At 45.0% G+C, this 21752-nt stretch overlaps 1 protein-coding gene across 1 annotated transcript in view; it reads right to left on the bottom strand.

Moving 5' to 3' along the window:
- Window positions 1–19530, bottom strand: part of cacna1da (calcium channel, voltage-dependent, L type, alpha 1D subunit, a) — a 166966-nt gene extending 147436 nt beyond the window's left edge. Inside the window, 2 exon segments of the mRNA XM_063215328.1 lie at window positions 14587–14692; window positions 19315–19530. Of these exon segments, the coding sequence (XP_063071398.1) occupies window positions 14587–14649 (63 nt within the window). The 5' untranslated portion in view covers window positions 14650–14692; window positions 19315–19530.
- Window positions 19531–21752: the final 2222 nt, after the last annotated feature.

Below are 21752 nucleotides of genomic sequence, written 5' to 3'. Positions count from 1 at the left end.
TTCTCTGTTGCTGTTCCCCAACACAGTAGCTGACACTATAATCAGTGATGTACCTGAACTAGTTCAATGACCTATAGTTCATGAACTAGTTCATAATTCGGGCGAAGGTGAACTGAACGCACACTATGGATTTTCTGCCTGATGAAAGAATTACATTCTGGTGCCTGTGAACGAAGTACATGCGTCTTCGTGTTATATAGTGTCAGTTTTGCTTAGTGTTCAGGTGAAAACAAAGCTCACCCCAAGAGCCCCAATAATATCAGATGGCATCTACTGAATATACTTTCACTATTCTGATTTAAAAATAATAATAATAATAGATGGCTGTGTATAGGCTTTGGCAATGATATTGAACAATGCAGCTCAGAATAAACTCTTGCAAAACTAATTCATTTTTGGATTAACTACAAACGATTATGAACCATGAACGAACCAGTTAATTTTGAAATGTGTAAACTGACCTTTGCACTACTTCTTGTAGAAACTGGACTTTCCCATCACTAACTATAATACTTCAACACTATACCCTATGGCAGCCCAGTTGACCCCAGGCAGCCCACTGTGATACCTGGCGTGTTTCCTGGGGGCCGCTGGCAAGAGGACTACTGCATCCCAACAGCACTGTACCACACTGTACCTGTGCCTGTCATACTGTGTACCGTGAAAAAGTGCATTTGACCCCAGGCAGCAGGCGTGAAACCTGGCGGCTGCTAGTACAAAGACTACTGTATCCCAACTGTACACCAGTCATACACCATACTGTACATACTGTACCATCATACCCTACCCTGAAAAAGCGAATTTGACCCCAGGTCCAGCGTGCCGTGATACCTGGCCATGCGTCCTGGGGGCGGGCGCTGGCTAAAAGACCCCAGGCAGCGCGCCATGATCCATGGCCTTGCGTCCTGGGGGTGGGCGCTGGCTAAAAGACCCCAGGCAGCGCGCCATGATCCATGGCCTTGCGTCCTGGGGGGCCACTGGCTAAAAGACCCCAGGTCCAGCGTGCCGTGATACCTGGCCATGCGTCCTGGGGGCAGACGCTGGCTAAAAGACCCCAGGGGCAGCGTGCCGTGATACCTGGCCATGCGTCCTGGGGGCGGGCGCTGGCTAAAAGACCCCAGGCAGCGCGCCATGATCCATGGCCTTGCGTCCTGGGGGGCCACTGGCTAAAAGGTTGATCCATGTGAATCACATTAGCAGTGAAAAGGTCGGCAGGCCAGAGGGCACATGCACAGGCAGCGGCCACCACCCACCTAGCCCTCAATAAGACAGCACTGACCTTAAAATACACTCCCATGGGGACATTATGTGTAGTCGTGTGTGTGTGTGTGTGTGTGTGTGTGTGTGTGTGTGTGTGTGTGTGTGTGTGTGTGTGTGTGTGTGTGTGTGTGTGTGTGTGTGTGTGTGTGTGTGCGTGTGAGCATGCCTGCGTGCGTGTGTGCGTGTGTGCGACTGTGCATGCGTGCGAATGTGTGTAGACATGAATGAGTACAGGGCATGGACAGTGTTGCTGTGTTTTGCGGTGTTGCTTTGTGTTGAGTGAGTCACCCCCCCAACCTTGTGTTCTGGTCACCAACAGCACCTCTGTTGCTCACAGTGCAGTCAGTGTTGCCAAAAGAAATCACCTTAAAGGTACACTGTGCAGGAAATGGTCAAAAAAGGTACTGCAACTATGCTGCTCATTGAAACTAGGCTGCCTATTGCCAAATTTGATCTTTACATGAACGTTTACTCAGTAATAAACTAATATTTTCTAGAATGGTCCAAGTACAGTCATTTTTGCATCTAAAAATGGCTTTTTTTGGAAATTCAAAATGGCGGACCATGGAGAAGATCCCCCTTTTCATGTATGGAAAGTGCAATTTTTCCAGTCATAATGAATACTGAAAAGGTAACATTAGTGAATGGGCAGCATGAATTCTGGAAATAAACAACTAAAAATCTCACACAGTGTCCCTTTAAGTCGCTAAAGACTCTCTAAAAAGTCGCTAGAAGTCGCTAGCTGACGTCATCCCGTATGATGGCACGCATGACACGCTGATCTCTAGAAAATGAATCTACATGACTACATTCATAATACACAAGGCCAGTGCACTTTTTAGAGATCATCTCCAGCGTTGCTTAACCTTGAGAAATGCTTCTGGCAGCGGCGCAGAGCTAGCCTGGTTCCTACCAGACCTCTGTGTGTGTGTGTAGCTCTGGAGCGCCATAGTGGCACTCAACACACATGGAGGTCTGGGAGCATGTAGCAGGATTCAACTTCTTACCTCATAAAATAATGTGGAGCGTTTATTGCTTCAATATCAATGGCAGCTCGCATAGAGGAGTCATATTATAAACAATATTGACGCTTTAGAGATCAACAGAAAAGGTTTTTGAAGGAATTTGTTAATATTGAAGCAATAAATGCTCCAATTATTTTTTTTACTGGAGAAATGGAATCCTGCTACATGCTTCCAGACCTAGTCGTGGAGCTCATGAAGCTGTAAGGAACTAAAGGTCGGACAAGAGCTACAGTCGATAAGGTTTTTAGTCGTCAGAGATGGCCAAAAGTCTCTAAATCTAGTAATAAAGTCACTACAGTAAAGTGGCAACACTGAGTGCTGCTCCATGCACTGAGTACTCCAGTTTCATACAGAATCTTGTCAATATTCAGTTTGAAACAGGTTTTGGAATATTCCTTTTACATGTGTGGAACAGTGTGCTGCGAGAGGGATATTCACAGAGTATGGTTTGTAATGAATTAAGAGTTTACACGACTCGTGCGCAAACCAAAAATTCTGGCAACATTCCATTTAAAAGCTAACTATGCCTCGCATGTCACTGTGTTCATTAAGGGACAACTTCACGATTTACTTCCAGGTAGTAATATTATTAAAATATATTAAAATATTACCCAGATGGCTATGCTGAGGTTGAGGTTGAGTTATTGGAGAGTGGTGTGGAAGTTTATGGTGACTAGTAACCTCTTATTATGTCTACATATAGCAGGGGTCAGGAACCTATGGCTCTAGAGCCACATGTGGCTCTTTTGGAAACTGTATATGGTTCTTATTTATCTGGGGTTGCCACCCATCCCTTGAATGCGGAATGGTCCTATATTTATAAATAAAAGTACGGGTTCCGTATTGAGTTGAAACGGGACATGGGATGTTAAAATGTGTTAAAATGCAGGAAATTACATCTAAGAAATACAAAATACCAGACCCTTGCCATAATGAAGTTGACAGCTGACAACCCTCTACTTACATGCTATCAATTAAAATAATAACTTGACAGTGCACTCTAAGATTGTTGGGCTTAATTGAAATACATGCTTTTAATTGCATTCAGTGTTTTTAAAATGGTATGGCTCTTGTGAAATTTTCCTTTTCAGAAATTGGCATTCATGGCTCTCTCCACCAAAAAAGTTCCTGACCCCTGACATATAGCAATGTTTCTGTCACGCAATACTTAGGTTCATTTTATGTCCAGTGGTGTGACTGCTCTTATGGAAGGAAAAAAAGTTTTTTATAAATGAAAACTCATATTAAGATTAACCACAATATCATTATCTAGTTAGCATGAGCTAAGAGGTCAGTCATGTACACAAAAGGATTAAAATGGCCACAATGCAGTGAATTTCCTGTGGTGTGACTTCATGTCCTGCGGTGTGACATGCTTATGCAATGTGTTACTCAATCCTTACTTCTTTTTCATGTATCATGCAAGGATGTAAGGATACCAGGAGATTTATTTGTCACATTCACACAATTATTACAAGTAATACAGTGAACCTATGCAGTGAAATCACAGTTGTCTGCCTGTACAAGGCATAGGCGTTTGTGGGTGGCGCTGGGGGTGCGGGTCGGTAATAGTGTGTGTGTGGGGTGGGGGTTAGAGGAACAATAGTACAAAGAGCATGGGGGATGTGGCAGTGCAGAATATTAATAATTTTATGGTGTCTTACAGAAATGTCACTCCAAGAATGTCACACCACAAGGCACATTTTCCCAAAAATTAGGCGAAATTCCACGGACCACTAAGAGCTTTATTATTTTCTAATTTTTTTCTTTTTTTTCAGCATTTTTTCAGGAATTGGAATACGATTTTTTTGTGTGTTACGCCCTTAAACGTCAACCAACCAGCTACAAAGTACGAAGTAGATACTATGCCAGCCTGGCTAATTAAACCAATACAACAAACACAACTCTCCTGAAAATGTACTGAAATGGCCCTCTCCACAGTTGTTCAGTCACTTGTTTTGATGATCAGGGGTCTCTTGTGATGAATCTGCAATGGCATCATGAACCCAGCTCCACCACACTACACCACCCAAGGTATGCCACCGCACAGCTGGGCACCAAACATTTCAAGATAATTACCAGGACAAAGCAACATGCAGCCTAACCTTTAAATCAATCACGTTGGTGCACTGGTGCACACACACGCACACGCAAACGCACAAGCACGGACACACACACACACACACACACACACACACACACACACACACACACACACACACACACACACACACACACACACACTACTACACTGCACACACACACATGCACACAGACCACGCACACAGGCAACACACACACACACACACACACACACACACCGACACGCACACACATCACCATCACCCTCTCACCCCACCACGTCCACCTGTCCCCCTAGCACACAAACACATCACTCAACCCAGACACACACACTGAGCCCCGAGACAGTGCACAACAAGCACAGAACGCACAGGCAACACAAATGCACAGTCATTCGTCACACGTCTCTGTGACCATATGCACCAACATATGACCAGCATATGATGTTTCAGTGACAGCCACCCTGTGTGCGCTACTGTGAACCCTGTTCAGTCTCTTTTCTTTTCACTCTCTTTCTCTCAATTGCTCACTCTCTTCATCTCTCTCTTTCTCTCTCGCTCTCTCTCTCTCTCTCTCTCTCTCTCGCTCTCACTCTCTCGCTCTCACTCTCTCGCTCTCTGCCGCTTCTTCCCTCTGTGTCGAAGTCATGTGGTTGGTGGGCGACCTCGTCGAAAAGCGCGTTGGAGGGGACGAGTGAAAAATTTAGCAGCTACAAGTCTGGGTGAAATCCACACTGAAGACGATATTTCCATAATTCATCACGGCGTCCGGGGTCTGCTGTTTCACAGCCCTGTGTGTGTGTGTGTGTGTGTGTGTGTGTGTGTGTGTGTGTGTGTGTGTGTGTGTGTGTGTGTGTGTGTGTGTGTGTGTGTGTGTGTGTGTGTGTGTGTGTGTGTGTGTGTTCAAATACTGTTCTCACACAGACGACTGCTCAGTATCCCTCTTGCATGTTCAGTTCCAGTTCAGAGCGAGTGTGCGCCAGTGTGTGTGTGTGTGTATATGTGTTTGTGTGTCTGTGTGAGTGTGTGTGTGTGTGTGTGTGTGTATATGTGTTTGTGTGTCTGTGTGAGTGTGTGCCAGTGTGAGGCTCTGAGCTTCGCTCGCTTGTCTGTTTTACATTAGTCTGTGAGAGCATTATGTAGTAATGTCGGCCTATTTCTTTTCTCCTCTTTCTTTCTTCCTTTCCCTCCTTCCCTCCATTCACTGGCTTTCTCTTCTCTTCCTTTTCCATCACCTCCTTCTATCCATTCTGTCTCTTTACATCGTTCCCCTCGTGCCTCTCTCTCTCTCTCTCTCTCTCTCTCTCTCTGCATTGTAGTGGTGAGGTATGTACTGTATATCTGAGTGTATATGTAAGATTGTTATAGTCATGTGGACTGAGTCTCCTTACACCGCCGTCATTTTTTGTTACACCATTCTGCAATAGAATGTGCCTGTGTGTGTGTTATTGTGTCTGTATTGTTAATGCTACTGTTTGTCTTTGAACAGTGTGGATGTGTGATAGAGTGGCTGTATGTATGTGTATACGTGTGTGTGTGTGTGTGTGTGTGTGTGTGTGTGTGTGTGTGTGTGTGTGTGTGTGTGTGTGCGTGCGTGCGTGCGTGCGTGCGTGCGTGCGTGCGTGTGTGTGTTAGGGGTGTAAATCACAGCTTTCATGACGATACGATACGGTTTCGATTTCTTAAATCAGGGATTCGATTTTTTTTAATACTTAAGAATTCCCCACGATACGATGCGATTCGGTTCGATCGATTTTTTCCAATTACTTTTCTACTACTATTGTGTTATGGAGCTAGGGCATTGCACAGGGGCCAGCGATTCGATTCTTTTCGATTCTTAAGAATGCTCCACGATACGATGCGATTCGATTAAATCGCCTGCCGATACTTCCGATACATCGATACATTTCGTTTACATACCTAGTGTGTGTGTAGATGCATGTGTGGATGTAGTGTATATGAGTAATGTATTTCACTGGACGTGAGTGTAGCTGCATGTATACTGCATGTGTATGGGTCAATGATGTTTTTTTGGGCGACAGGTGATACAACCACTGCTAACATAAATTGATTAGTAATTGGTAAATAATGTATTTGCAATCAATAAAAGTCTTGTGTCACTAAAAGCAAAAGAATAATCATGTAATCCATACAATAGTGGAATTAGCTGTGGTTGCACCACCTTGTTGTGCTATTACTAAAACGTCATTGACCCGTTTATAATTGGAAATGAATGTGGATGTATGTGTACTGTATGTGTTTATCATAGGAAATAATGTGGATGTATGTGTCAGTGCCTCTGAGCATGTGTGAAGTGTGAGTGTATAAATGTGTGTGGATGTATGTGTCTAAAAAGCATGCATGAATGTGAGGATGTGTGTGTGTGTGAGTGTGTCTCTGGGCATGTGTGTGTGTGAGGGTATATATCTCTGGGCGTGTGTGTGCGTGTGTGCGTGCATGCGTCTGCCCGTGATAGTGTGTGGATGTATGTGTGAGGGTATACAGTATATCTCTGGGCGTGTATGTTTGTGTGCGTGTGCGTGCGTGTGTGTGTATGTACTGTGTATGTGTGAGTGAGTGTATATATCTCTGGGCGTGTGTGTATGTGTGTGTGTGTGTGTGAGAGAGAGAGACAGAGAGAGAGAGAGAGAGAGAGAGAGAGAGAGAGAGAGATAGAGAGAGACAGAGAGAGAGAGAGAGAGAGAGAGAGAGAGAGAGAGAGATAGAGAGAGAGAGTGTGTGTGAGTGTATATATCTCTGGGCGTGAAAACTACTGTACAGTTCCCATTCTGTCGTTTGTCATCCCACTTCCCAGAGGGCTTCAGACCCCTAACCCCTAACCCCTCCCCCTCTCCCGATGTTCTCTCTTCTGCCCAGACGAGGAGAGGAGAGGAGAGGAGAGGAGAGGAGAATAGAGGGAACATGAGGAGAGGACAGGAGAGGACAGGAAAAGAGAGAGATGGGGAGGAAAGGAGAGGAGAAGAGAGGGAACATGAGGCGAGGAGAGGAGAGGAGAGAGGAGAGAGGATACAAAGAGAGCAGAGGATAGGATCAGGAGAGGAGAGGACAGGAGAGGAAAGGAAAAGAGAGAGATGGGGAGGTAAGGAGAGGAGAAGAGAGGGAACATGAGGCGAGGAGAGGAGGAGGGAAGGGGAGAGGAGATGAGAGGACGGGTGAGGAGAGGAGAGGAGAGGAGAAGACGGGGAGAGGGGAGGAGATGCAAAGAGAGGCGAGGAGAGGAGAGGAGAGGAGAGGATAGAGGAGCGGAGAGGAGAGGATAGAGGAGCGGAGAGGAGAGGAGAGGAGAGGAGAGGAGAGATGAGGAGAGGAGAGGAGAGGAGAGGAGAGGAGAGGTGATGAAGGAAAAAAAGCTCCAGTGCTATTTATAACGAGCTTGCGCACTTAACGAAAGCTCCTGAGCGCTGCTGGTTCTGTGTGTCTGTCGGAGAGGAGAGCAGCGGGGCCGGGGCCAAGCAGGCCTCCGTGACAGTTGCTGTGCGCAGTGCTAGCCATGCCAGCTGCCTGGGCCCAGTAAGAAACCATCCCAGAGGTCTGTCTCCTATACAGCACAAAACAACACAGAGGGCCTGCGCCTATAAGTAGAAGAACACTTATAGATGTAACACAACACTGCCTATATGACAGCACACTGCCTCCAAAGCCATGAAAAAAAAACAGAGAGCCTGTCTCGATACTCCATAGTCCCAGCTGCCTGGCCCCTATAAAAAACAGTCGCAGTGGTCTCGTCCCCTATACAATGCACCACAACACAGAGAGCCTGCTCCTATACTCGGTAATACTGTGACGGTATGTACTATAGTCCTAGTCCTAGGCTATAGGCCTGGTCCTATATATCACAATCCCAGCACTCTGTGAAAACATGAAAGGCTCTGTGAGCCTCGTCTCTATACGATAGAGTGCCAGCACCCTGTCCCATATACACTGTTATCCCAGAGAGACAAACCCTGCGCTATATACACCACTTCATAAGGCACACCTTTCCAACTATTCACTGACGCATATCTCCAATCAGCCAATTACATGGTGGCAACTCAATGCATTCCAGCATTTAGACATGGTCAAGATGATCTTCTGCATGGGGAGCAAAGATGATTTAAGTGACATGGCATGGCTGTTGGTGCCAGAAGGGCTTGGTCTGAGTATTTCACAAGTTGCTGACCTAGTGGGCTATCCACTCACTACCATCTCTAGGGTTTAGAGAGAATTGTTCCAGTGAGTGGCAATTCTGTGGAAGAAAATGCCTTGTTGATGACAGAGGTCAGAGGAGACCGTCCAGTCTGGTTCAAGCTGATACAAAGGCACTAGTAACCCAAATAACCACTCGTTACAACCAAGGTATGCATTAGAGCACCTCTGAAAACACAGGACATTGAACCTTGAAGCATATGGGCTACAGCACCACACAGAGTGCCACTCCTGTTGACGAAGAAAAGGAAAATGATACTATAAGTCACACAGGCTTACCAAAATTGGAAGACTGAAAAAAAGTTAGTCTTGATTTCGGCTGCAACACTTGGGTGGTATGGTCAGAGTTTGGGTCAACAACATAAAATCGTGGATCCACCCTGTCTTATACCAATGGCTCAGGCTGGTGGTGTAATGGGATATTTTCTAGGCATAATTTCTTAGTACCAACTGCAATGCCGTAGCATACCTTGCAGGCAGTTTAGGCAGTTCTGAAGGCAAAGGGGGTCCAACCCTGCACTAGGAAGGTATACCTAATAAAGTGGTTATTTATCACAAGAGAGCATGGTCCTGTAGTGTACAAATAGTATTTCCAGAGAAACACTATCCCTATGCCTTGAACATATATGCTACAAAACAGCAGAGTTATCAAAAATAAAAGTAAAAGTGAAGTGAAGTGAGTTTCCTTCCAACACAGGTGACTTATCTGAGTGTACTTGTCTTATGATCAGCTGACTCTGTGCTGGTTGGATCAAATTTGTGTTGGGTGTTTTTCAGTAACTACAAAGACTATCTCATTAGGTACAATGAAATAAAAGGTATATCAGCAGCTATGAACTGTAACATGTGCTAGTGTTGCACTTGCACCATGAATTTACTTTTACTTTTGACACCTCTGCAAAACAGAAAGCCTGCACCTACCCAACCCTATACCCACTGTCTGCCCCTATGTGCCAGCCCAGCAGTCTGCCTTAAATACTATAATATGCCAGAAGTCTACTCCTATACAACATAACACAGACGGCCTAGTCCATTATGGCAACAGTATACCTGGCTGGCCTGGTAACATCTCCCCCATCCTCCTCTATGACTGAGGTACCCTGAGCATGGTACCGTCCCACCGCACTGCTCCCCATGGGGCGCCACTGAGGGCTGCCCCCTTGCACGGGTGAGGCATAAATGCAATTTCGTTGTGTGCAGTGTGCAGTGTTCACTTGTGTGCTGTGGAGTGCTGTGTCACAATGACAATGGGAGTTGGAGTTTCCCAATGGGCTTTCACTTTTCACTTTCACATTTGTCACAATCCAAGCCATACAGAACATATCTCAGCTGCCTGCCCCTTACACACCTTGGAAATTGGCAATTGCTGTACACGCAATGAATATGCTTCTGAGATAATCCACTAAAAACAAAAACAATTACCTATCCCATACAATGGTGGCATTATCCACTACTGTGACCCATATACTAAGAGGCAGATAGCCTGGCCCTACATGCTCCTATTCCAGCATGGGTCTTCAAGCTGAAAATCTGGCCCAAGACCCGGCTGGCACTAAACACTTCAATGGCAGCAGCACCCAGCATCACTTCCCCCTCCAGGAGCAGCCAGCTGTCTAGCAATAGAGGTGTCACAATAGCCGATAATATACCGTTAAACAGTGGTAAAAAAGTGCTTACAATTCAAAAAAATACTGTACCGTTCCAGATAACTGTACCAGATAACCGTACTGCACACCGTGACACTGTGAGCCGTTCCAACCTCTCATCCAAGTCTGTTATTCCCACAAAGGCACACTTTGTCGCCCAACGCCCAATGTCAAAGCTGGACTCATACTGAATTGCTGAACCAATTCATTTCTACAATTAAAAGTCCAAACTGTGACCATTTCCTCCTCATTCAAACTTCAGAATGACAAGCAATTCATGTATTGTGCCTTTAAACATGGGATTTTCATATAATATGGTTTTGCATAATGAGCATTCCTTGCACCTTCTTGGAACTATTTCAGCTGGTGGAGGACTATTAATGCTTTCTTAACATATTCAACACAACTTTTCAAAAATTACTGCGATAATACCGAAAACCATTATAATTTTGGTCACAATAACCGTGAGGTTAAATGTTCATACCATGATACTCCTACCTAGCAATATACACTTCAAGGCAGAGAGCCTACTTGTCACAACAATGTCTGCCTACTACTCGACCCAGCTACCAGAGAACCTGTATTCCCATGTATACCCACCCTTATAGAACGCAGGGCTGAGGACGCTATATCACAAGGCCTACCTGTCCCTAGATGCCGTGGGACAGAGGACCTGTACGCTACAATGCTACCCATGCTACCCATGCTACCCATGCTAGCCATGCTACCCATGCTACACATGCTACCCATGCTACCCATGCTACACATGCTACCCATGCTACCCATGCTACCCATGCTACCCATGCTACCCATGCTACCCATGCTACCCATCCCTATATGGGTCAATGACGTTTTAGTACAAAGTAGAAGCAGACATCAGGGTGGCGCAACGACAGTTAATTGCCACTATTGGATTAAATTACTGAATTCATTACTGAATTCATTGCATGATTTACTGAATCATTTTAACCCCTTAAGACACGGCTTTATAAATAAGCTGTTACCAGCATGGCAATGACCAAGTCGTAATGTATTACTAAAGGCCCTGTGCACTGTCATAGTAGTGTAGTACTATAGTAGTTAACTTTCAATGTCTATTACAGCGTGCCACAGGAGGTACGGCGCGCATTAAGGGGCTACAAGGCTGTTCATTGTTTGTACATATTCATTTTGTGCAATTAATTAATGGGTATTAGCTGCGGTTGCATTACCTGACGTCTGCTACTAAAAAAAACCATTGGCCCATATGCCATAATGTAAAGGACCTGGTCTCACACCCCACAGTGCCTGCTGCCTGGCTTCAAGAACACCTCTAAGAAAAATGATTTTAAAAATCATTGGTGGATGACGCCTCATGAAGTGTGTTTACCAGTGCCCATCCTTCATCATCATCTCTCTCTCTCTCTCTCTCTCTCTCTCTCTCTCTCTCTCTCTCTCTCTCTCTCTCTCTCTCCTTCCCTGTGCTACACCATCTCTCCCTCTCCTGCATCTCCATCAGTGAGCCTCAGTCCAACAGCAGATGCATTATGTCTCCTCAGCCAAAGATGCAGAGTCTGACTTTTCAGCACCAAGCCACATGCTCCAGCCCTCTTGCGTAATAGCACACACTGAATAAGTGACAGACAGACACACACGCACGCACGCACGCACGCACGCACACACACACACACACACACACACACACACACACACACACACACACACACACACACACACACACACACACACACACACACACACACACACACACACACACACACACACACAAACACACACACAGTCAATCAGTCAGTCAGACAGCCAGACAGACTGACACAGACAGGAAATGATAAGAGACAGACGGTGAACAGAAGGGAGAGTGACGGTGTCCTTGGAAGAAGCTGCTTACCAAACACAAAAAAACTTCCATGAGTTCAAAAACGCACGAGTTGATGCAGGCAGGCTGCATCCCAGGGTGACGTGCACTGTGCAGGGTGTTCTGCAGTCTCTTGGGGCCCTTGCTCGTAACGCTCCCTGGAGAGCATGTGGTGGGGACTTGGGCCCCATTACAGAGAGGCTTTTTGATGGTTCATAGAGTTCAGCATCCCATAGACCAGTGGCTCTCAACCTTGCATGAACAAACATTCTCAACCTTTTTTGAGCAAACACCCCCTGGACCAGATCATAACCCTCCCAATGCCCCCTTGACATTATCATAGGCCTGCCAACACCCCCTTTCTATTAAAGAAACCAACAGAATAGATTAATGGCAACTAAGAATTGAATGAAAGGGTGTTAAGATGCTGTATCTTCCTCATTCGCAATTCTCTTTTTATTCATTCTACATGTCTGACACCTGGACAGATATTCCAGAACTTAAAAACAAAAACAAGCGTGTAATTTTAACTCCCGAACTCCTCTCGTACTCTAAAATGGCAGAGATCTCAAGGATCTATTCATCTGATAAACCATTAAGCTCTTCTGCTCTCATTCTTCTCCCATTCTCAGCAGCTGCAGCATCTCCAGCTCTGTATAGACATGCACTCGTGATGAACAGCGCAGCGATGAAGACACTACATTACCCACAATTCACAGCACTGTCAATGCTAAGGGCTCAGAGCGGCTGTGCCATCATCCACCAAAGTAGCTTTCACTCACACAAATGCTAAAGCACCATAGTTTAAATCAGCAAAGTTGAACAGTCAAACGTGGTAGTTACACAAAGCCTTCACATTATTCAAAGGACTTTAAAACAGACAAGAGCTAGTTACAGATACAGTAGTTGTAGCAACAGTAACCGTGCAAACACACCAAAAGCGACTACAGAAAAAAACAATGGAAGTAATAGACACTGTATGGAGGAGCTGGAACCAGAAAAGAAAAAAAGTGATTGGGGCGAAAAGAGGCGATTTGAGCAGCATGAACGACAGTTTGAACTTCATCGAATATGATGGTAATGAACTATGATGCGGTACAGCAACAGTCACCACAGAAAATTCGAAAGTCAGAATGCTGGCATTCTCCTGTTAACGGTCACTTTTATTGCTCATGTCTCTCTTGCTATGAAAACAGTCCAGCTTTGTAGCTTTTGTCTCCTCTGGTGTGTTTGCACGGTAAGCAGTTGGAAAATAAACCATAAAAGGTCTCAGAATATAACCATATGATCCATCCAGTATGTTACGTCCTGCTTGCCTTAACCTGGGTGTATCTTGTGCAGCATGTTATTTATGTCTTGACTCTTGTATCTATGTTGGCTTGGACCTGAGTGTGCCTTGTTGCCCAGCATGGTACTGTATGTCTGTCTTTGTCCTGCGTGTCTTACTATGTTGTGAGCATTTATGTTGCCCAGTATGTGCACCAATGTCCTGCCATTCCTCTAAACTTGGGGTCAGGTAAAGATGTGTGTGACTCCTTTCTCCTCCCCACTCCTCTAAGCTCTGTATGCCCTGCCTTTGTCTGCATGTTTTGGTTATGTCCTACATATTTTAATGGTCTGCATGTTTGTATGCCTTTGGTCTTTGTAGATTTACTGTCTTTTCTGAGATGTCTGTTTTGCTGCTGTGTTTATCTGCATGTCCCATGTCGTGCATTTCGCCTTTTTGCTGCTTTCCGTGTGACTACCCTAGCAAAATAAAGGAGAAATACATTTAAAAATAAATAAATAAAACATCTTCACATCGCCACACACTGACGAAAGCAGCCCAGTGTGCGCACAGCAAACAGCAACATGCATGTTCTGTGGCAGCAATGGCGCATCACTTCTCCGCTCCGATACGCAGCAAACCATAAAGGACATCTCCTCCTCCCACGCAAAACTCTCAGCCTCAATTAGACTGATGCGCCCCACTCGCTCGCACAACATTCGACCAGCAATACTGCACAAAACATGGCAGCGGCCAAATATCAAGACATTCATTCCAAAACAAGCCATGCAGAAACTGTGTGTGTGTGTGTGTGTGTGTGTGTGTGTGTGTGTGTGTGTGTGTGTGTGTGTGTGTGTGTGTGTGTGTGTGTGTGTGTGTGTGTGTGTGTGTGTGTGTGTGTGACGTGTGTGTGTGTGTGTGTGTGTGTGACGTGTGTGTGTGTGTGTGTGTGTGTGTGTGTGTGTGTGTGTGTGTGTGTGTGTGTGTGTGCAGCCTAAGCTCTCTCTCTCTCTTCTCACAGTGCCAATTAAAAGAGCCCAGCCAGCTCCTCCGCACGCTAGCCTTTGGCAACGACCCCTGACCCTGGAGACGGGGAAAAAGAAAACACAGCAGCTCCAGATGCAGACACCGGCCCCTGATGTGACAGAGGTGAAAGGTCATCTCCAGGGTCACAGCAGAGGCCAGACTGGTGCTGGGTGACAGGTTCATTGCAGACAGTAGAGTAGGGTACGGGTGCGGTACTCACCAAGTCATGGTTTGTGGAGTTGGAGTCGTCTTCTGGGAAAGGGATGTACACAGCTAACGCCATACAGTTGGCAAAAATCGCTATCAATATAAAGATATCAAAAGGCCTGGGAGGAGGGGGGTTAAGGAGGACACACGGGAGGATGGGACATAAGATAATAAGCAAGCACACATTTTGTATAATCCATTCACTATTACACATGTCATCATGCTCCTATCAAGACACATCTAACATTGTACATACAGGGAGCATCATTAACCCATTATCACAGTGGCAAAATGAAAGGAATTTAAACCATACATAGTAAGATCAAAATGTTGCTAAACTGTATTATAAATCATACAATGTTACGACGCTGTGGTTAACTGTAAAAATAATGTATATTAACTAAGTTTCTTCATCCCACTCCTTTTCAGTTACACAAAAATGATGGTACTTGTATTTATTTAATTGGTTGCTTATTGTTCTTGTGTTACATCTGAAATAAATAAATAAAATCAATTAACCAAGTTTCTTCCCCATCCTCTCCTGCTTGTCATGCTTATGTGCCTATCATCCACTATCTATTGTTGAGTAAGATATGTCTACACTTGAAATCCTTTTTTGTATTTTGATCCATGGCAAAAGTATGTATGTTTCAACTATTGATGTCTTTACATTCTCCTCAGGACCATGAAATGTAATTCAGCCATGGAATAAACGCCAAAAAAAGAATTTCCTGTGTGCATACCTCTCACTAACAAACCACAATCAGTGTTTGGCCTTGAGCAGCGGTGAATTCAGTCTTCCTTCACAACTGAATGTATCCTCCACGGGGACGGATCATGACACCATGGGACCCAGGGTCAGACAACTAGAAAGCCTTTCTATGAACCTTTCTATACTTTTAGACGCTGTTGTAGTTTTTTGTAGTTATTAATTTCTCTATTTTCATTATATCATATTGCCTTTTTTACTACATTTTCTTCTTCAAAGATTGCACTGATGTGTGTTATTGGTCGTCTTTGTGTTTTAATTTACAATAGGGTCCTCAAGTCCTTTAATCTGCTTGTCCAGCACTTAAGTCAGCTGTCTCTGTTGTATTTTAAACTACTTTAGAAATAAACGTTGACTTGACTTGGCTCCACCTCTAAGCAATACTGTGCATTGCTGCTGTATTTTTGCATTACACAGCATCAGTAGCGACTACGTGCAGGATCCACGAGTGTATTATCGCTAACACTGAGGCAATGCACAGAGTTCGACAACGAACACCTCGGCTCTCAACAGGAGAGTGAAAAGAAAAGCATTGTGGCATTACTACGACTCTGCCTTTGTGGCAAAGCGGTATTTTCAGGATTTAGGACATAGTGACTTTGGCTGTGCCTCCAGAGCCTGCCCAAATGACTTTGTGCTGCTGCTGCCTCTGAACTGTTTGTTGGGCTGAAGGGACACGGGACGGCGGGGCGGCTCTTTGTTTCCAGAGTAACACTGATGATGAGACAGAATATACAGTCTGAACACAGTCCAACCGCCACAATAATATCACACGGTGCAAGGTTATTTGGCCTTTCGAATACCCGCTATCCAAAAATATGGCTGTTTCCAGAAAATGCTGCCCTAAGCTTACCAAACATTCCATGATGTTAGTTCTACATCATTTAACTGAAGCAACATTTCTGTAATAGCGTCAGACAGATACTGTACTATCTGAGGATGTGTATAAAGAGGAAAGCTAAAAAATGCTATCCATGGCAGTACTAGTAGCTAAACCTTGACAGAGTTACAATATATGCCACACTCTCCACATGAATAAATGACGTTGCAAAATAACGTATATCCATTTTGGAACATTTTGGGAAATTAACATTTTTGTATTGGGCATTGCATTGTGCTGCATTGCAGAATACATTTTGAATAGGTTTTAAAAGTATGTTCTCAAAATATCTGAATGGCATTAATGCACACAGAGATGGTAGGATGTCTGAACTGTCATTTCCAGTAATAAAATGTGAAAGTCAAAAAATGGCACTTGCGTCATTTTACAACAAGAACTTAATATGCTTGTGTGCATTACACAAGGGAATGAGGAACTAAATGTAATCACCCCCTGATTCTACACCTGATTAAGCTGTTGCCCAGATGCAACGAAATTCCTAAACTCAAACGGAACCAACTTCAACAGCTACACAGTTTTACCTGACCCGTTTATTTTTATTTTTTTGTCTGGGTTAAGTTTCATTCTGACTGCTCTCTTCCTGGTGTCCATGCTCTCAGCAGCAACAGCAAACTCATAGCAAACTGAGCTGCCCACAGAAAATCAAAGGTAACCTGTGACTAAGCTGACGCTGTTGACCCTCCTGTGAACTCACCAGCCAATGCTTCAATGCATACTGAACATCCATGCTGATGCCATGCATATTATATTATTATTTACCCACATCATAGCCAGATACCCAGGCCACGGAGCATCCGGAGTTATGCTATTCACCCATCATCCTGACATTAACAACACAACGCATATTCACAACACCATGCATATTCACACATCACAAATGCTTACTTACTACACAATGCAGTCACACATCATCATAAACACTTAATAGGCCTACACAATGCACACTGCATTCACACATCAACCGAACCATAATGCATATTCACAACACCACACAATGCATATCCACACATAATCAGAAACGCTTACTTCACAATGCATACACTATTTACCCACACCAAAACCAGTCACTACGCAACGCATATTCACACATAATCATAATCCCTTACTAAACAATGCATACTATACTACCAGATCATCATAACCACTAAATGCACAAGGCATACTACTGTATTTACCCACGTCAGAACTAGGGCTGTGACAATATTGTATCGAACCGAGAAATCGTGATACACAGAGTCACGATACTGTATCGTGATACAACGAGGCCATATTGTGATACACCCTTTTAACGTTTTGATGCCCAGAAAGCAACCGCACAATATGAAGTGATAGCACTTCCAAGCATCATCATTATTATATAGAAACTTTTTTAAATGATTAGTAGCCTCTTGTAACCTATTCTACCAATAAACTATCATAGTTTTTATTTATAAAGTTTATAATGTTGGCAAATGTGAAATCGTGGGGTGTATCGAACCGTAGGTCATGAATCGTGATACAAACCGAATCGTGAGTTGAGTGTATCGTTACAGCCCTAGTCAGGACCACTTACTACACCATTCATATGTAGCCACATTAGAGTCAGCTGTTCTTTCCACTGCTCATCCACACTGAAGCTATTACTGCACTGTCTCTATCACGCTATCATATCTCAACCACACCGTATCTATCTACGTCATAGACACTGTTATCCCAAACAACTAAACACATTCAAAGCTACTGCGAGAGTTCCACAACAGCAGCGCTAACAAAGATAAATACCCGCATGTGCACACGCAGAGTCCAAATACACCTGAAAAGATCTTCACCCTACTACTATACATTAGATAAGCTACAAGGAGACCAAATAATGTGACACATACCATCACAAAACACTTGGAACTTCAAATTATGTACGGTACAGACTAATGTGTGTGTAGTTACAGCATGTATAGTACAAAGCAGTTAGTAGGGCTGAACAATACATGCATAGTACCGTATATTTTCAAAAAGCCTAGAGGAAAAGAACAACAATGATAGCCATACAGTATATGGTCTTATGTTGGGCAGATACTTTATTTTCGTAGTTTCCTTCCAAAGAGTTTTGAAGCAAGAAACCAGTCCTTTGCAGACCTGCTTCATAAATTAATCTCTAAATTAAACAGTGCCTTGTGAGACCCAATTTAACACCAAACTAAGCTCAATTTAAATTCCTAAAAGAATCTCAAATGGTTCCTTTTCTCCCCGGAGGGCTTTAGGCAAAAACAGACCTCAAGTCAATTAGGCCTTATTTATTTATCAAAGTCCTGAGATAAGGCTGCAGGATGAAGTTATTTTGTTACTCCGAGAGTTCTCTTTGCAAGCTTTACTGTGGCATGGTGACTGCATCTGGGGAACCTATGGTATCAGCAAACTGTGGCCAAATGAAGGCTGCACATTTAGGAGTTCTGCATAAATGCATCTCTTCTGAGAGAGCTTCCCTGAATAACATAACTAACTCTACTCATCTCCAGGGCCCTAAATTAACACCAGCCAAATGGCCAAATGCTGGTGAAATTACAGTTTGGCTAGTAGAAAAGACCAACTTACTAGCCACATTGACCCATTAGTGAGTGTGTGCTTTGTGTGTTTAGCATCTACTAGCCATTTTGGCTGGTGATGAAAACATGTAATTTAGAGCCCTGCTCATCTATATCCATGGGTACTAACCTGCACTACACTTAATAGGTCCTCCACTATTTAGTTCTGCTCTTATTTACTTGGATACTGCTGAACTCTGTACTGACCCCACACTCTGTACTTGCTTGAATGTCCTCCTTGTAAGTCACTTTGGTCAAAAGAGTCTGCTAAATGCAATGTAATGTATAATGTGATGTATGTAATGGATGTCATGTATTCGAGTTAGATATTGGCTTGTGCATTTGGGAGCTGCCTTAACAAGTTAGATGTAACCTTCTGCCTTTGCAAGCGTTTTAGATCCCGATGTATGCCTGTGTGGCGTGTGTGTGTGTGTGTGTGTGTGTGTGCGTGCGTGCGTGCGTGTGCCACCCTGGCGTCTCCATGTTGGGGCCAGGTGCAATGCAAAAGGATACTTCCACTCCACGATGCTGATGCACGCCCGGCGTATGGGGTTGTTAAGCTTGAGGCAGAATAGAGCCCGGGCGGCCCGCGTGTTGGCCGAGCTGCCCTGCTTCTTGCTCTTGGCATACTGGGCGCGTTTGCGCTGGGCCAGGGAGCCCACCGGCGCCCCCGGAGTGGTGGAGGCGGCGGGGGGCGCGGGAGGCCCAGCGGCAGGAGGCGGGGCAGCGGTCGATGTGGGTGGGGCCTGTGCGGAGGGGGCCGAGGCTGGAGTGGCGGCTGCGGCTGGGGCTGGAGCGGATTCGCTCATGGCTGGGCGGGCTGGGGCCTGCGGGCAGCACCCAGCGGCATGGAGGTGGAGGTGGAGGTGGCGGCGGCCGAGGCTGTGCCAGGGGAGGAGGAGGGCAGGGGGCGACGGCGGGCACAGGAGCGGGCACCGGAACGGGAGCACGGGGTGGGGGAGGGGGAGAGCGGAGGAGAGGCCTTACCACCGAGCAGCCGGCACGTCACCAAAGACAGGAGCTCTGGTGCTGCTGGCATAATTTGCCTCTGAGGAGAGAAAGCACACAGAGATGTACAGTTAGAGAGAGAGAGAGAGAAAGAGAGAGAGGGGGAGAGAGAGAGAGAGAGAGAGAGAGAGAGAGAGAGAGAGAGAGAGAGAGAGAGAGAGAGAGAGAGAGAGAAGGGGCTATTATGAGAAATGCAAGTACCCACAGGCCTGTGCCCAGCAACCTTCAGACACACATTCTCACACACTGGTCCACTTCATGACAACAAAGCATTCAAGGCATCAGAGCACAACAGAACAAAATGAAAACCATCCAGCCTCTGAGTTCAGCAGGGCTGACACTGATGCTCACTTCTGTGTTCATCAAAACACCTCTATGCTCTAATAATAGACGCAAGGTGTCACTACGAGTTAATAACAATACCACGGACAACCTATGTCCACAACTTACAAGTTAAACCCAGCTTCCAAGATCTAGTGATGTCCAGATAGTCTATATAGAAGATTAACAGGCAAAAACCAGTGCAACTGTTTTGGACCTGTCTTTAAGTCATGAGGAGTAGAGTCCCCCAAAACCTCCTTGTCAGACCACAGCGGGACAAGTGCCAGTGTCGTCTCCCTCCCGACGCCAGGATGCTGATGCTGAGCGCGGGCAAAGTTGCAGCCTCTGGCTAAATGAATGGATGTTGCTTGGTTAGGTTCTGTGACAATAGGTTGGGGCTATATAAACAAGGCAATAGGCATACACACTTTACATTCTAATCTTCAACGTCAACAATCTTTAGTTCTGTGTTGCGCTCTTATCTGTAACCTGATACTACAGCAACCTGGTGAATGGTGTGTGTGTGGGGGGGGGGATGTGCGCGCTACTGTCACTAGCATTATAACAAGGCCAATAATGAAACCTTAGTCGAAACAAAAACAAACGCATACGCTACGTACATTCAGAGCTGTCACTCTGGAGCATCGCTGGTCAAATCAGTTGTGTAAGTCCTTGAACCGCTAGGCCCCGCAGAGGAGAGGAGAGAAGAACCTGAAAAAGGTCACAGCGCCTGCTTTTTTGCCACGGATCCCGGATACACATTTGACAGCCAATCACTGAGCGAAAGTAATTATGACCAGCCGTCTCACAAATGCGTTAAGTGTACCATTGAGGTATAATGGAAAATGCACATCTGCCTCGATTTCCTATAATTTGACATGGAGTTTACTCAAATCGACTGCGCAGCATTGCAATGATGCAAACAACCACTGACATTCCCAAAAGCGATGTTCAACACTTGAACAATAACCTTCATCGCACGTACAGTGGCTCCCCTTGAACAAAAGGAGATGGAGACGGTTTAGATAGCAACCTCAGTCAAATCCATTTCTATTTCTACGTGACAGCCAGCATTACTGGTTCTTTGAAAACGTATGTTTAAGCTCAGGTAGGTGTTGAATTTTATCCGCGAGTGTTGTGGGAGGAATTAAATGCTACAGCGCACCTTTACGACTGTGACGGTTTTTGGCATTTTACGGCCAGTGACAGTCAGTCTTCTGCGTTACAAACATAATTTTAAATCCCATACGTTCCTACACCGCGCTGGTGCCATACATCCAGCTACCCAAAGAAAGCCCAAATGAAAACACTGTTCAATGACACCGATACCAGTGACACCGGTAGTCAAAATGCCATGTCCCCTTTGAAAACAGGAGTTGGCATATTTGGTTCAGCAGTAAAGCTAACTGGCAATAATTACCATACTTGCATCCACGAAGGAACATCCAGACAAATCTTGTATCACAAAATGGGTCTAATCCGTCAGCGCGTTAATAACATTCATACCTTTTCCAAAGACTTATTGGCCAGCGGACGTTTCGGTAGTATCCACACAATTGCGAAGAGGATAGTCCGCAGATACGGCGACCAAAAATATGTAGGTCCGGTCTGAATAGACGAAT

The sequence above is a fragment of the Engraulis encrasicolus genome, chromosome 14, assembly GCF_034702125.1.
Source record: "Engraulis encrasicolus isolate BLACKSEA-1 chromosome 14, IST_EnEncr_1.0, whole genome shotgun sequence".
NCBI lineage: Eukaryota > Metazoa > Chordata > Actinopteri > Clupeiformes > Engraulidae > Engraulis > Engraulis encrasicolus.
This window is presented reverse-complemented; position numbering and strand designations above follow the sequence as displayed.